The sequence below is a fragment of the Vombatus ursinus genome, unplaced genomic scaffold (assembly GCF_900497805.2).
Source record: "Vombatus ursinus unplaced genomic scaffold, bare-nosed wombat genome assembly UNPS02014768.1, whole genome shotgun sequence".
Classification (NCBI taxonomy): domain Eukaryota; kingdom Metazoa; phylum Chordata; class Mammalia; order Diprotodontia; family Vombatidae; genus Vombatus; species Vombatus ursinus.
This window is the reverse complement of record NW_020954546.1, coordinates 35,510,378-35,524,174: the sequence shown is the minus strand read 5'-3', so window position 1 is coordinate 35,524,174 and position 13,797 is coordinate 35,510,378. Positions and strand designations below refer to the sequence as shown.

The window sequence follows — 13,797 nt, the reverse complement described above, 5'->3', positions numbered from 1 at the left end:
GTATTTTATGGAGTCATTGCATTGATATTTGACTGGGAGTCACTATAGGCAGAGTCCTGTACTAGGTGTTAGATGTTCCATCTCTTTAAGGGATTTACAGCATATGTAGACATAACATAAATGCATATGAAGACTTAACATGTAGAAAGTCATTATCTAAGTAAGCATAAAGTGACACATTGCCACTAGCATTCACAAGCGCTAAGGAGATGTGAAACCAAAGCATTATTGAGGGGTAATTAGGAGAGAGTTGAGGTGGATGTCAAAGGGAGTCAGGGACATAGATTAGCAGGGAGGCCATTTGGAATGGGAGCAACATCATATCAACATGGGGCTGACATCCTTGAATTTAAGGGTGTCAGAAAACAGAAGCCTAGGACATCGGTAAACACATAACCTGTCATTTAGAATAAGCAGAGATTTTAGCTAATGTCAACATTGAGGGGAAGAAAAATTAACTAGTCTCAGTAGTTTTCTTTCTAAGAGTCATCTGTTGAATTTTCATACCAGAGAGCTACAAAGGTCTAGCACTTAGGTCTTAAAGGTAATTAACTGCAACAATGATGTTGGAAATCTGAACAATTGTGACAGCACAGTAATTAGCTGATAACTCTTTCCTTAAATATAAGCTAATTCATCTGCTATAACTGTTGGCAGCTTTGAAGTCTTTAGCCATTGCACACATTTTAAAAAGGAAGTACCTTTGGCAATACAGATTTTTAACTGTGGTTAATGTCATAGAGATCATGTTGTAATAGATTTTAATCTAACCTCTTTACAGGGTATATGAATGTAATAAGCGCTGCAAATGTAACCTGAACATGTGCACAAACCGCTTGGTGCAGCATGGGCTGCAGGTTCGACTGCAGCTCTTCAAGACACAGAACAAGGGCTGGGGCATCCGGTGCTTGGATGACATCGCCAGAGGCTCCTTTGTCTGTATCTATGCAGGTTGGTGGAGTGAGAGAAGGAGCATAGACTTTAGGATTGGAAGGGATGCCAGAGACTAAAAGACTTCAGCATCATTCCCAACAAGCAATCACTTAAGCACAAGGACAAGTTAGATATGTAGAGAGACATTACTCAGTTGTCAGACCCATGGAATGGGGAGTGGTGAGGGGCCAACAGGGGTGGGGAACCTGTGGCCTTGAGGCCCTCTAGGGCCTCATGTGCGGCCTTCTGAGTCCAAGTTTTACAGAACAAATTCTTTTATGAAGGTGATTTGTTCTGTGAAGTTTGGATCAAGTCCACCAACAGGCCTTAACAAGCAAGTGTTGGCAGACGAGTGTGTCACACATCATCAGGAAGCCCAGCATGCATCAGCAGGAGTATGTGCATGTAATGACTTGTTTACAATATGATACTTACATGACACAGTATTGCATCATCAAAATTTCAGTGCGGGGAAAAAAAAACTAGATTTATAACAAATTATTAAATTTAAGATGTCATTTTTTTAATTTATATTTTTTGAAATGGTGCAAATTTAAAAAAACAAAACATTAAAGGGTTAAAGTAGATTTCCAGGAGAATGCTGAGTAATTTTTTTTTTTTAAAGAGGGCGGTAGGCCATATAAGTTTGGGTACCTCTGCCCTAGAAAGATCTCTTAGCATGAGCTCCAATTCCCCTTCTTATTTTTTCATGTCTCTAGGCATGGGAAAAGAGACATGAAAAAATAAGAAGGGGAATGGGACCTCAGGTTAAAATTCAGAGACTTTCCTAAGTCCACATAGGTGGGAAGTCAAATAATGGTTTGTTATCAAGGATAGATGATAGCAATCTTATGTGGTTTATGGTGGGTTTGGGGATCATGGCCATGGGAAAAAGGGGGAAGAATAGAATGAACTTGTCAAAGATACGGTCCCCTTGTTTCCAAGGTGCTTTTAACCTTCTCGTTTTCCATCCAGGCAAAATTCTAACTGACGACTTTGCAGACAAGGAGGGTCTAGAAATGGGGGATGAGTACTTTGCAAACCTGGACCATATTGAAAGTGTGGAGAACTTTAAGGAAGGATATGAAAGTGATGCCCCTTGCTCCTCTGACAGCAGTGGTGTGGACCTGAAGGACCAAGAAGATGGGAACAGTGGCACTGAGGACCCTGAAGAGTCTAATGATGACAGTTCAGATGATAACTTTTGCAAAGATGAGGACTTTAGTACCAGTTCAGTCTGGCGTAGTTATGCCACCCGGCGGCAGACAAGAGGCCAGAAGGAGAATGGATTGTCTGAGACGGCCTCCAAAGACTCCCGCCCCCCAGACTCTGGCGTCTCCAATCTTTCTGCCCCTCCACTTTCCATAGGGGGCTGTAAACCTCCTTCCTCTGAGGACACACCCAAGAACAAAGTGGCCACGTGGCTAAGCTGCAACAACGTCAGTGATGGCAGCTTTGCTGACTCAGATAGCCGCTCTTCCTTCAGGACCAGCGAGGGTGGAGATGGGAGGGCTGGGGGAGGCCGTGGAGATGGAGAGAAGCCCTCCATCTCAGGGGTAGGGGTCAAAGAAGAGGGGGATATCAAGCCACCCAAGAAAGAGGTGAGCAGTTCAGAATCCACGGGCTTTGGGGTTCTTTCCGCTGATCCTTTATACAGTCATCTTTCTGAATTACCATGGGGGTTGTACACGTTCTGGATGATTTTTAGCAAATGTTTAATATATCCATGCAGCCTTCCCCATTACCCAACTAGTTTGGCCTATGTTGCCATTTCCCACCATGAATGTGTCCGGGAAATGTGATTCATTTTAATATTATGAACAAAACATTAGCTAGAGAAATTATCTGATGAATTCCAAAATCTCTTGTGAATGGATTTTGTATTGTCTGCTATTTGGGGTCATCCGAGAATGAAGCATTGACTGTGTAGGTTCTTTTGTTCCCATTAAATAGCCTCCATGTTGGAAGTGGAAACTGAAGCTCAAGGCCAGCTGAGTCCACTCTCAGCCCCTAAGGTTCTGTTCCTCTGAGGGCTGCCAAAAGGCCCACTCTCCTTCCTGAAACCTTCTCTCCCAGAAGTGTTGCTGAGCCCACTGTGGCCATGACTAAGAAGCAGGGTCACTCCATCTGCCCTCTGCCTTTAGACAGCACAGCCCCACTCGGCACTGTTCCTTAGTCAGGAGGGCAGGGGGAAAGTGTGTAATTGTGGAATTTAAAAAGAAAAAAAAATGTTTAACTTTGCATTTGCTGTTGTACTTCCCAGGAGCCTGATGAACTGAACAAGATTTTGTTGTAAGTATCTTCTGTTACTAACTCCCTGTTTCCAAATCTATCCTCCACCACAGTCTGAAGATGATGGGAAACATCGAAACAGCTCTGACAAACACTCTTCCCATTCTGTTTTGCACACTAGGCCTAGTGAAAGTTCCAGGACTTTTGGTTACAACCCATCCCCCTTGAAGACTGAAGGTATCAAGTGCCCACCTAGCAAGACCAATATGCTTCAGGCCCGGAGGCTTGTGGGGCGTGCCCAAGCCAACCCTGATGTAAGTAATGCTGCTTAGCTTGTTTTCTCCATGATTCTGCTAGTCTTAGTCCTAAAGCCAGGGAAAGCATTTTTACCATCTCATGGTCTTCATAATTTTGTTAGTTGAGGGTAGAAATAGGGTTCCTTCTTTTTCCTCCATGGTTCTGGCTTCTTCACTCATCCCACACTGTGGTCTAACTTTTTTCCTGCTTTAGAATCAGCCCCTTGCATTTCTGTCCTTTACCTCCACCCCACACTCCATTTTCCACCTATTGATTCATTATGGAGAACTGAGGCAGAGAGCCCAGATTTCCCCATCCCCAGCCATTCCTGGAGAGGTACTACTCATGGTTCCTTAACCCTAATCCTTCTGCCAGGATGTTTTGACACTGTCCAGCAGCACAGAAAGCGAGGGGGAGAGTGGGACAAGCCGAAAGCCCATGGCTGGTCAGGCTCTAGCCACAGCAGCTGACAGTGATGACATCCAGACCATCTCATCTGGCTCTGATGGCGAGGATTTCGAAGACAAGAAGAACCTGTCTGGTACTTTGGGTGAATTTAAGGGGCATTTATTAAGGGACTTTAAGACCTGGAGTATAGTGGAAAGCCTAGAGCCCAGTACCCAGGTCCACCATCTCCTTCCCAGCTGTTAATGTCACATCCTCTTCCTTTCTTAGTTTGCTAACCCTCTCCTCCAGCAGCTGTTCTGTCAGGTTGGTGTAGCTTTACCTAAAAAAAAAATCCCATTTAAGGTTTTGCTAAGCATCCCAGACTCGTGTCTTTTTGGTGTAGTGAACAGTGTACCTGCAGGGAAGAGTAAAGTTGGGATAACAATAACTGACCTCTATGTAATCAGTTTGCACAGAGCTTTAAATGTATTCTCTCATTTGATCTCCATCCCAAACCTGTGAAGTCTGTGTCCACCCAAGGTCACATGGCCGCTGTCAGAGCTGAGATTTGAACCCAGCCCTTTATTGGTTCTAGGTTCAGGACTTCCCTGCTGGGCCAGACTGTGCTGTCTCCCAGCCTTTATCTCCTCATTTCTCCACAGGCCCAATCAAACGTCAGGTGGCTGTGAAATCCACACGTGGTTTTGCTTTAAAATCAACACACGGCATTGCTATCAAGTCAACCAATATGGCATCTGCAGACAAGGGTGAGAGCGCACCTGTCCGCAAGAACACGCGCCAGTTCTATGATGGCGAGGAGTCTTGCTACATCATTGATGCCAAGCTAGAAGGCAACCTGGGTCGCTATCTCAACGTGAGTTTCCCTTCCCCGCCATCCCAAAGGTCCCCAAGATCGGACGCCCTGAGGACCTGAAAACAAGCACATCCCAGCCCCCTTGTTCTTGGACCAAAAATCCCACCTCATTATTAGGCCTCATTATTTAACCTCAAGGGTCCGACTTGTCCCTTTCCTTGCCTCCAGAGAAGCATTTAGCCTAAAGCATCTCGGTAAGATATCTCCTCAGGGTTGGAGACCCACCAGTTCTTACCTCCCTCTTGACTTTTGGCGTTCCCTTACTTTTGTCCCAGTCCACCTGTATTCGACATTCCCACCCAAATTGTGACCATTTATTCTCAGTTCTGACTTCATCCTGTTTCCATGCCCACAGCACAGCTGCAGTCCTAACCTGTTTGTCCAGAATGTCTTTGTCGACACCCACGACCTTCGTTTCCCCTGGGTTGCTTTCTTTGCCAGCAAGTAAGAATCAGGGAGAAAAAGAAGAAAGGGGTCTGGGCTTGGCAGCGGGAACTAAGGTGGAAATTCCCCAACTGTGCACCGTGTTTTTTTTACCTCTGGACCGAAAGGGCTCCAGGACTGTTGGGCTTTCTGTGCTGTGTCCATTCTTTGTTTCCCATGCCTTTTTCCAGGAGGATACGGGCCGGAACGGAGCTGACCTGGGACTATAATTATGAGGTGGGCAGCGTGGAGGGGAAGGAGCTGCTGTGCTGCTGTGGGGCCATAGAGTGCCGAGGACGGCTTCTTTAAACCTCCCTGCCACGCTCAGGACACTCCGAGTCATCTCAAACTATGGCCCTATCCAGCAGACTTGACCCCTCCTCCCCTTCCTCAAATAGATAAAAATGGGTACCCTGCAGTTGGAGGGTCCCTTCCCGTGTGGTGCTATCAGGCAGGGCCCGTCCCCTCCACCCCCAGTCTACCTTCCCAGCATGACAGTTGAAGGAGATCACAGCTTGTGGACAGGGCCCTTCCATTCCTGTCCCTTCTATTGCATTCACATGAGTGTGGCAGACCTAATCTGTCCCTGAGATGGGGGTGGTTTTTCCCACCCCCACTCCCACTTTGTATTCTTCCTTGAACATCTTTTAACAAGGAGATAAATCTGTGTCTCTCTGGTTTGATTTTTCTTTCCCAGCTCCCTTCTCCAGACAAGGGAGTCTGATCCTATGATCTTAGTTTGTTCTTCTTGCCCATACACACTGTCCTGAGTATCTTGGATCATCAGTTAGTCCTTTCCTATGTCTGTGTGCCAGGTAAAGTTTAAGGGGGGGTGGGGGGAATGTGTGTGGAATTTTAAGGTTGGTTGTGAAGAAGACAAAGATAAACTGTTTCTTTTGTTCCCCACCAAATCCCCATGTTCTCACATGTCTCTTGCCATGTTTTATTTAATCTTTAATATATTTTAATTAAAAAAACACACACACACAAACAGTACAACATTTGGTCTGTGGGTTTGAAATGGTTTGATATGGTCCTCTCTACTGAAATGTTTGTCACCCTCCTCACCCTAGGCTGTTTGCAGTTCAGGCTTTCAGACTGAAAACCAAAACTCCAAAGTACAATAAATAAGTAAAACTAGTTGCTGCCTTACTTCAGTCAAGCTAGCCTGACAGAGGAGGAGGAGGAGAGTAAAAAAGGGGAAAAAAGGCCGAGGAGGGGAACAATCTTGATCCTGTACAGGAGGCTGGAAGGGCAGCTAGAAAGGCGTGACAGAAGGGAAAAAGATATCCTTGTGCTGAGGCCCTGGGTGGGGGACCTACCCTGGGCAGAGGCGGCAAGGACCATACTAACCCTCGGACACTCGATTTCTAGATGTCTCTGGTTAGAGGAAGGAAAGGATTAAGCAGCTCAGCTTTGGTCCCCAGCCACAGTAGGGAACCTGGAATAATTAGAAGGAAGAGGGTCTAGCTTTGGCAGAATGAGACCCAAAAAGGGAATAGTAAGGCACAGACTCTGTCTCTGGAGCCCCTGATCTGAAACTATGGTAAGGAATGTGAGTCGTTCCCCTCACTCTGAACCCAAGCCTACGGGGAGGGGAGGGGAAGGTTTGTCCCAGAAATGAATGACAGGACAGGCAGCTTAGGGAGGGGGGAGGAAACCTCCCCCTGTAACAGAGGCTATGACCAATCCCCCTCACACAAGATGGACAGGAGTTTGGTTTAAAGGCAACTGGGTGACCAGGAAGAAGGGCAGTTGGAAGGAGGGGTGAAGGGAAAGGGAGAAAACTTACCCTTTCCTACCCCCAGATTTTGGTGACCTCTGACCCCCCCCAAAGGGATATCTTCCCCTTGTGGTAGGAAGGGGTGGTTTCTTGGCTTTATGAAATAAGGCTGAGGGGCAGTAGGGAGCCAGGCTCAGTCATTTTTTCTGTGGTTATTGTTAAGAATAGGATGGCCGTTGGCTAGATGATGGCTCTTCATTCCCCCACCAGTGAAAGCCTCCTCGCCCTCAGAACTCTCCGTCTCTTCCCGATCACTGCGTTCATCTTCTACCAGCTAAGAAAAAGGAAAGGAGGCCAGAGGTCAGAAGCTGCCTAGAAACTCCTTCCCTCTCCCCCTTAGGGTGCTAATTTTTAAGCTGGGGAGCACATCTGATGTGAAGGTGAGCTAAGCTCTGGTACTCGGGGATAGGAAGGTCTTAATTCCTTTTGCTATGAATTGTGGATCACAAAGAAAATGTACTGGGGTAGGGAGGAACCAAGTCCCAGCAAAAGAGATACAAAGTGGAAGGAATCCTCACCTTTCCAGTTACAAACTTGTGGGCCATTCGGAGAATGAGGTAGGCCCAGAAGATGTGCAGGACTTGCAGCACGCCCATCATGGAGTTGAAGAAGTAATAACCAAAAAAGGCAGGATACAGCTGCAGAGGGTACACCACTGTGCAGTGCAGGATCCTGAGCGACAGAGAGGCAAACACTGGGGAGATGGGGGCGGGATGGAGGCTGGGGAAGATGAGGTCACAGTCTTGGGGCTCGGGGGACAGCAGGAGAGCAAGAAGCGGGTGGGGAGAGGGGCTTGAGAGAACAAGAAAATCAGAGAGAGCCCCATCTCCTAAGCAGGCAGCACCCCCGAGCTCCCACTCACCAGAAGGGTAAGATGACAAGTCGAGTGATGATGAAGACAATGGCGAAGACGATGAAGATATTGTTGCACGTGTTTTTCCATCCAGCGTAGTTAAACATCTTGGCTGACTGCACAAACACCCCCAGCCCCCTGTAACCATCATCAAGGGCCCCATCTCCCCCTCCAACATACATATATCTACATATGTATGTATGTACATAATTAGGACATTGGTATTGACCCCTTACCCCAACTCAATGTCCCTAAAGGAGGCAAAAGGGGCAGAGGAGGTTTAAGATGCAGGGAGAAGTTATGTGGCCTGGGGTCTTGGGTTAACGGAGCTCAGGGGAATCCTGACCTCTAGCAGGTAGTCAGAGGAGTCATGGAGAGCCATGATGAGTGTCCCTGCCCGGATGTAGTTGGCAAACCAGGAGAAGCTGATGAGGATAATGGTGGCCACATGGTGGATCACCTGCTCTTTGAAATCCTAGGGAGGAGATTAGAGGTCATGGGATGAGGACTTTTCTTTGTTTCCCAATCCTCACACTTCCTTCTTTTCCTTTTTCCAAAGATCTTCCAAACCTTCCCCCTCAGAGTAATAAGGTCCTTGCCAACCCCCTAAAGCAGGGATTCCTAAAATAGGGCCAATGAACCTCCAAGGCGGGGATCTGTAGATTTTGGGGTTCCATGAATTATGTGGGGAAAAAACTACATCTCTATATCAATAGAATTGGTTTCCTTTGTATTTCTATCTCATTTTATTAATTTAAAAACATTTGGAGAAGGGGTTCATAGATTTCAACAGACTGCCAAAGGGGTCCATGACACTGAAAAGGTTAACCCTAAAATAAAAGGAAAAGTCTAAGATAATCTCACACCCTTATTTCCTTTCAGACTCAGCTCAACCGTACATAACGTCTAGCAGTAAACGGGAGTACCTAGTACCTAGAGAATTCCCCAAACCATCCCTCTGCCAGCCACTTGGCCCACCTTTCGTTTAACATCAGAAGCAATACTGAAGAGTAGGGACCAGTAGAAGGAGAGTTCGATCATGTAATACCAGTACTGGGAAGGGATGATAGACTAGGAGAGAGGAAGGAAAACTGAGCCCCACCAAAACATGGATATTCCCCCGAAGTCCCACTCCACCCACCCACCCCATTTCACATCACACTAACTGCTTCTAGACTAATACGATTTACCCCAACAAGCAGCCTTCCCAAGCCTTCAAATTTCTCTTAGCTCAGTTCCTCCCCAGAATGTTACAGATTCCCTTCATCTCAAGTGTCTGTCCCAATCCCACCCCACCACAAATCTCTCTTTGCCTCTAACTCCAGATGAGGATCTATAGCCCCCACCCACTTCTCATACCTGAATAGGATAACCTTTCCATACTTCCTTCATGTCATAGAACCAAGGTTTCTGAGAAAAGAGTGGCAAATCAGGGGAGTTGAAATGCTGAAGATGGGACCAAGTCTTAGGACTCCATCTCCACTATGCCAAACCTCCCAACTCCTCCCTCCTACCCTCACTCACATCCACAATGACAGCCATGCCAGCAATGAAAGCAATAAGATAAAAGGTGAATCTCCAACTGGAAGAAGAAACAAAGGTGACTCAGTGGGACAGGAATAGGGAGCACAGATCCAGAGCCTGGACTCCCTACCTACACTCATGTCTCTTTACCTCCATTATCAAGACATAGAGAACATCACACCACTCCATTTCATCCTTCCCCACACTCGGCTTCTCCCTATCCCTTTCAACTCCCGCTCCCCCACCCTTGGCTCTCTCATCACCTGGCCTCCCGGAATTTCTTGAGCAGACTTGGCCGGTCCTGATTTCGGCGTCTACGGAACCATCGCTCTACCTGACGACTTGAGAATCCACTTTGCCGAGACAAGAGCTCCACTTCTGCCTGAAAGGGTTGGGGAGAGACGGAAAACTTAGCAGTGCCTACTCGAATAGACAATCCAATTGAATGCTGACCTCCCTCAGAACCTTCAACAATCTCTCTGGCACTAACTCCCTAATTACATTCCCCAATCCCAAACCCCAACCCTCTTTTGCATTCCTTTTTCTGCATCAACCCCTTTAGCAGTCAAGGCACCAGACTCCAGCCATGACCTTGTTCCCAAAATTGACCCCTGTATTCTCTAGTATTGACATACCCAAGGATCATCATTTTAGAGCTGGAAAGAATGGAAAAGGTCCATGTCACAGTCCAACTCTCTCATTTTATGAAATAGGTCAAAGGGGGTTAAATGCTTGACCAAAAGTCACTCAAGAAGCAAAGAGCAGAGCCAGTAAGTGAGCCAAGGTCTTTCAGCTGCAATGCCAGGACTCTCCATTTTCCTGCTGCCTCATCAATTTCTGCCCTCTAGCGCTCACCTCAGATGCATCCTTCCTCTTGTTGCCCCGCTAACATTTGGCCTCTAGTGCATGAGGTGCACTTGAGGAGATGAGGAATGGGGGCTTACCTGTTTGGGGTGTTTGCCACTGGTACAATAGAAATTCTCCAAAGTTGGGTTGGGGGATGCGCGAAGCCGAGTTTTCTCCTTCACATTTAGGAGGGCAGCCAACGGTGTTGCCACATAACTGGGAAAGGCATCTGGTTAAGGAGAGGGCCTGTCCCTTTCAAGGACCCCTTATGACATCTGAAGTTAGGGGAGTGGGGAAGAACTGGGAGCTTAGAGCCTTCTCTATGGCCTCAGTTTCCCCAGCTCAGTGCTGGAGAGAGGTTCCCTGGCACCCCCTCTGGCCTCCTTTGTTTCCCACAGCTCTGGACAAAGCAGCTTGTGTCCACCAGTGGCCTGGGGGAGGGGAGGAAACAAATGGCTATTGAAAGAATGGCCTGGGGGAGCTAAACCCTCAGGCAGACAATGCTGCCTTCATGGGGAGGGCAAAGTGGGGACACAGTAGGCCAGAAACAGAGGAACCAGAACACCAAGGCCTAACCACCAATGATCACTAGGCTGAGAGACCATCAAAGAGGGCAGGTGGGAAAGACCAGGAAGGGCAGAAGGGCAATATGCTCACATCTCAAAGAAGTATCTGACAATGAGGAAGAGCAGGGCAAGGGGTAGGGTGATATAAAGGTCAGAAGCTTTAGCGTAGATGCGCCCATCACGGTCCTCCAGGTCAGCCCAGGTCAGGTTCACAGGTAGCCACAATCTCTCCCACCAGAAGTAATCATATAAAGTCTGCAGCATCCTAGGGAACCCAAGAGGGCAGGAAAGAAGGAGTCAGGAAATGGAGCTGCCAGGGATGGGGGGCAGGAATGTTAGTGATTTTAGCACTCTAAGGGAACCAGGACAAGGCTTATTGAATGAATGTTTGGGTTGGAAGGGCAGAGATCACTCCTCACTTCCCCATAACGTAAGTGAAAAATTCAATAGTCTTATTGCTCTTGGCTTCCATAAATATGAACTTTAGGGTCTGGACTTCCCTTTTGGACCCCAGGATGGAGGGACACAAGCTCTGGTTTGCTTCAATCTACCTACAGCTGCTAAACTGACTAAAAGACAGAAGAACCTTCCCTCTGCCCCTCCCTCCATCTTGCCCACTCCTAAACCAACCCTAAACCAAGGAGGTCTCTCTGAGGGTAAGCAAAAGAGGCTTCCAGAACTAGGAAATTTTCTCCTCTTCCCTATAATCCACTAATGGAATGAACAACAAAGAACTAGAAAAAGGGACGAGAGAAAGGACTGACTAATTAAACAGAAGAGGAGACAACAGGTGAGGAAACTGTAGCTAAGAGCTGACCCATCAGACTCTGGGCTACAGGCCAAACTCTCCACTTGTAGTCACTGGACACATAACCCCAGACCACCCAGATCCTCACTCCCCCAGGGAGAGGGGTTCAAGCAGTCTAACAGAATGATTCAGTTCTTCAAGGCCCCAGTTTCGGGTTGGGGAGGGGAGGGAGTAGAGCAGTGGCAGGTCCCAAAGTTTAGTAGGATTAAGAACTATATCATGTTAGAACTTGTCCAGAAAGAATATCAAGCTGGGGGCAGGGAGCACCTACTGCCACAGCTTCTGGAACCTTAGGGCAAGGCTGCTATATTGATATAGGCAACTAGTACCCTCACTACCACCGCCTGCTAGGAGGATGAAAGGGAAAATGGGGCTGTCATGACTGCTTGGAGAAAAGAAGGGACAGGGTGATCTGGAGACATAGAAGGAAATGTTCTCCATTGGGAAGGAAAAGGGTGGCGTTAGGGTAAAACCTGACAATTTCACAAAGCATAGAACCCAAAGCTTAAGAAAGTGAGTCAACAACAAGATCAAATTACAATAGTAACCATGGTACAGAGATGACTAGGCCACTGTTTTCCAGGCTCTCCATCCCTGTCTCCATTCCATGCTCCAGAGGGTCACTGAGAAAGAAATGTACCCCCCCAGAGCTCCCAGAAAACGTCTGGCAAAAGAAAGGGGTTCCACGATGCTGACTTTGGGAAGATTGTTCTTCACTGTAATCTAGAAACCAAATGGTGTGATGGCAGAAGACTAAGTCCTCAAATCATGATATAGCTTGGCCTATACCCTCTTCTTCCTCCTCCTCTCCTTTCTCCCATCCCCTTCCTGGAACTTGCGAAATACCAACTCTGCCAGTCATGGGCAAATACTCCCAGCACAAGGACTTTACCCTCTTGTATTCACCACTTCCCCTCCTTGAGCACTGCCCTCAGAAGGAATCAGAGGTCAGTCACTGAAACTAAAGAAGCTTAGGGCCCTTCCTCTTCCCGCCCCCCAACTCATTTCTCTACTTATAATAAGACCTTTTCATCCTGAGGGCACTCTTCCCCAACCCCACCCCCAACTCTGAGGGATCAAATATTGATTTGAGTTGGAAGTGAAATGAAACCTTTTTAAATGAGAACAATAAAATTATTTACAACAAAATCTCCCCCTCAATCCTATCTTTCCCTTCTCCCTAAACAAAAGCAATGTGGGAGGTAATGGGTAAAACTGAAAGGAAGAAGGGACAGGCTAAGATGCCTAATAATAATACCACCATAGGGACCCGAGTCCTACCTGGACATGTCCATACCCTCAACTACTCTCCTCTTTTCTTTTCCTTTTGTCTGCTCACCCAAAATGGCGTTAGAGAGACTTATCTGCCTGCCAAATGGGCTTTATACTGGGACAAAGTTGCTCCCTCTCATGCAATATAAAGTCTATCATGTAACAGAACTAGACTCTGGTTACCCCTTCACACAGTAGAAGAAAAGATGGGCAGGGGAAAATTTCACTTGCTTTAACCCTGTTGGAGAGTTGTGAGAGTTAAGTGCTTAGAGATCCTGGCAAGGGTCCTGAAGGTTGTGGGAGGAAGTCATCTCCTTGCCTTTTCCTCTTTCTGACTCCAGGAGCCCAGATACATCTTGTTCCTGGATGGGGTTAGGGTTAGGTGGGAGGGTTTAAGGGAGTGGGATGTCAGCAAGGAATGAGTAAGCGGAACCAGCTCAACTCTAAGACCTCCCCCTCCCCCACCTCTCTTCCAGAATCAAGGTAAAGCGTATGTTGTGTAATGATCAGAATAATGAAGAATAATGGCATTCTCTTGCCCATGTTTCAGGCCCTCTCTAACCACAGCCCTCCCAACCTGCTTTTTCCCACTATCCTCTCCCTCCATTAGCAGCAGCTGCCTTACTCCCTCAGCTTGCCTGGCAGAACAGGGATCGGCACAGTAGACAGATGCCCCAGGTAAATGGAACAGATCTGCGTAGCTCTGCTCTCAAGTTTGGGTTACAGGAAAACTGTCTTGCTTCTGCCCCATTCTCCAGTGGGCTTCTAAGGACCCAAGAATCCAGCGGAAAAAGAGCAGAAGTAAGAAAACTCTCACAGGGAGAACAACATTTGCTCCCTGCACCACTAGTCTGGTCCCCTGCTCTTCAGACTGTGTCCGGGACTCTTTTACACACCTACCCTCACCTTACTCTACACGAACCTTTCTACTCCCAGGGATCACCCCCTGAACACAAAGATACACACACACACACACACACACACACACACACACACACA

General features: G+C 47.2%; 2 protein-coding genes across 8 annotated transcripts in view; one reads left to right on the top strand and one right to left on the bottom strand.

Moving 5' to 3' along the window:
* The window catches only part of LOC114042747 (histone-lysine N-methyltransferase SETDB1), a 27,093-nt gene extending 20,946 nt beyond the window's left edge, over window positions 1-6,147 (top strand). For all 5 annotated transcript variants that reach the window (XM_027861439.1, XM_027861442.1, XM_027861441.1 and 2 more), the window contains exons 15-22: window positions 782-951; window positions 1,909-2,534; window positions 3,197-3,225; window positions 3,347-3,479; window positions 3,838-4,003; window positions 4,512-4,723; window positions 5,079-5,167; window positions 5,338-6,147. In XM_027861439.1, the coding sequence (XP_027717240.1) occupies window positions 782-951; window positions 1,909-2,534; window positions 3,197-3,225; window positions 3,347-3,479; window positions 3,838-4,003; window positions 4,512-4,723; window positions 5,079-5,167; window positions 5,338-5,455 (1,543 nt within the window). In that variant the 3' untranslated portion in view covers window positions 5,456-6,147. The remainder of the gene's footprint in view (window positions 1-781; window positions 952-1,908; window positions 2,535-3,196; window positions 3,226-3,346; window positions 3,480-3,837; window positions 4,004-4,511; window positions 4,724-5,078; window positions 5,168-5,337) is intronic.
* LOC114042749 (ceramide synthase 2) overlaps window positions 6,080-13,797 on the bottom strand; it is a 10,063-nt gene continuing 2,345 nt past the window's right edge. For all 3 annotated transcript variants that reach the window (XM_027861444.1, XM_027861445.1, XM_027861443.1), the window contains exons 2-11: window positions 10,810-10,983; window positions 10,251-10,368; window positions 9,570-9,688; window positions 9,307-9,364; window positions 9,142-9,192; window positions 8,761-8,853; window positions 8,129-8,257; window positions 7,792-7,898; window positions 7,448-7,601; window positions 6,080-7,203 (exon numbers count right to left, since the gene is read on the bottom strand). In XM_027861444.1, coding sequence (XP_027717245.1) covers window positions 7,063-7,203; window positions 7,448-7,601; window positions 7,792-7,898; window positions 8,129-8,257; window positions 8,761-8,853; window positions 9,142-9,192; window positions 9,307-9,364; window positions 9,570-9,688; window positions 10,251-10,368; window positions 10,810-10,982 — 1,143 coding nt within the window. In that variant the 5' untranslated portion in view covers window position 10,983 and the 3' untranslated portion in view covers window positions 6,080-7,062. The remainder of the gene's footprint in view (window positions 7,204-7,447; window positions 7,602-7,791; window positions 7,899-8,128; window positions 8,258-8,760; window positions 8,854-9,141; window positions 9,193-9,306; window positions 9,365-9,569; window positions 9,689-10,250; window positions 10,369-10,809; window positions 10,984-13,797) is intronic.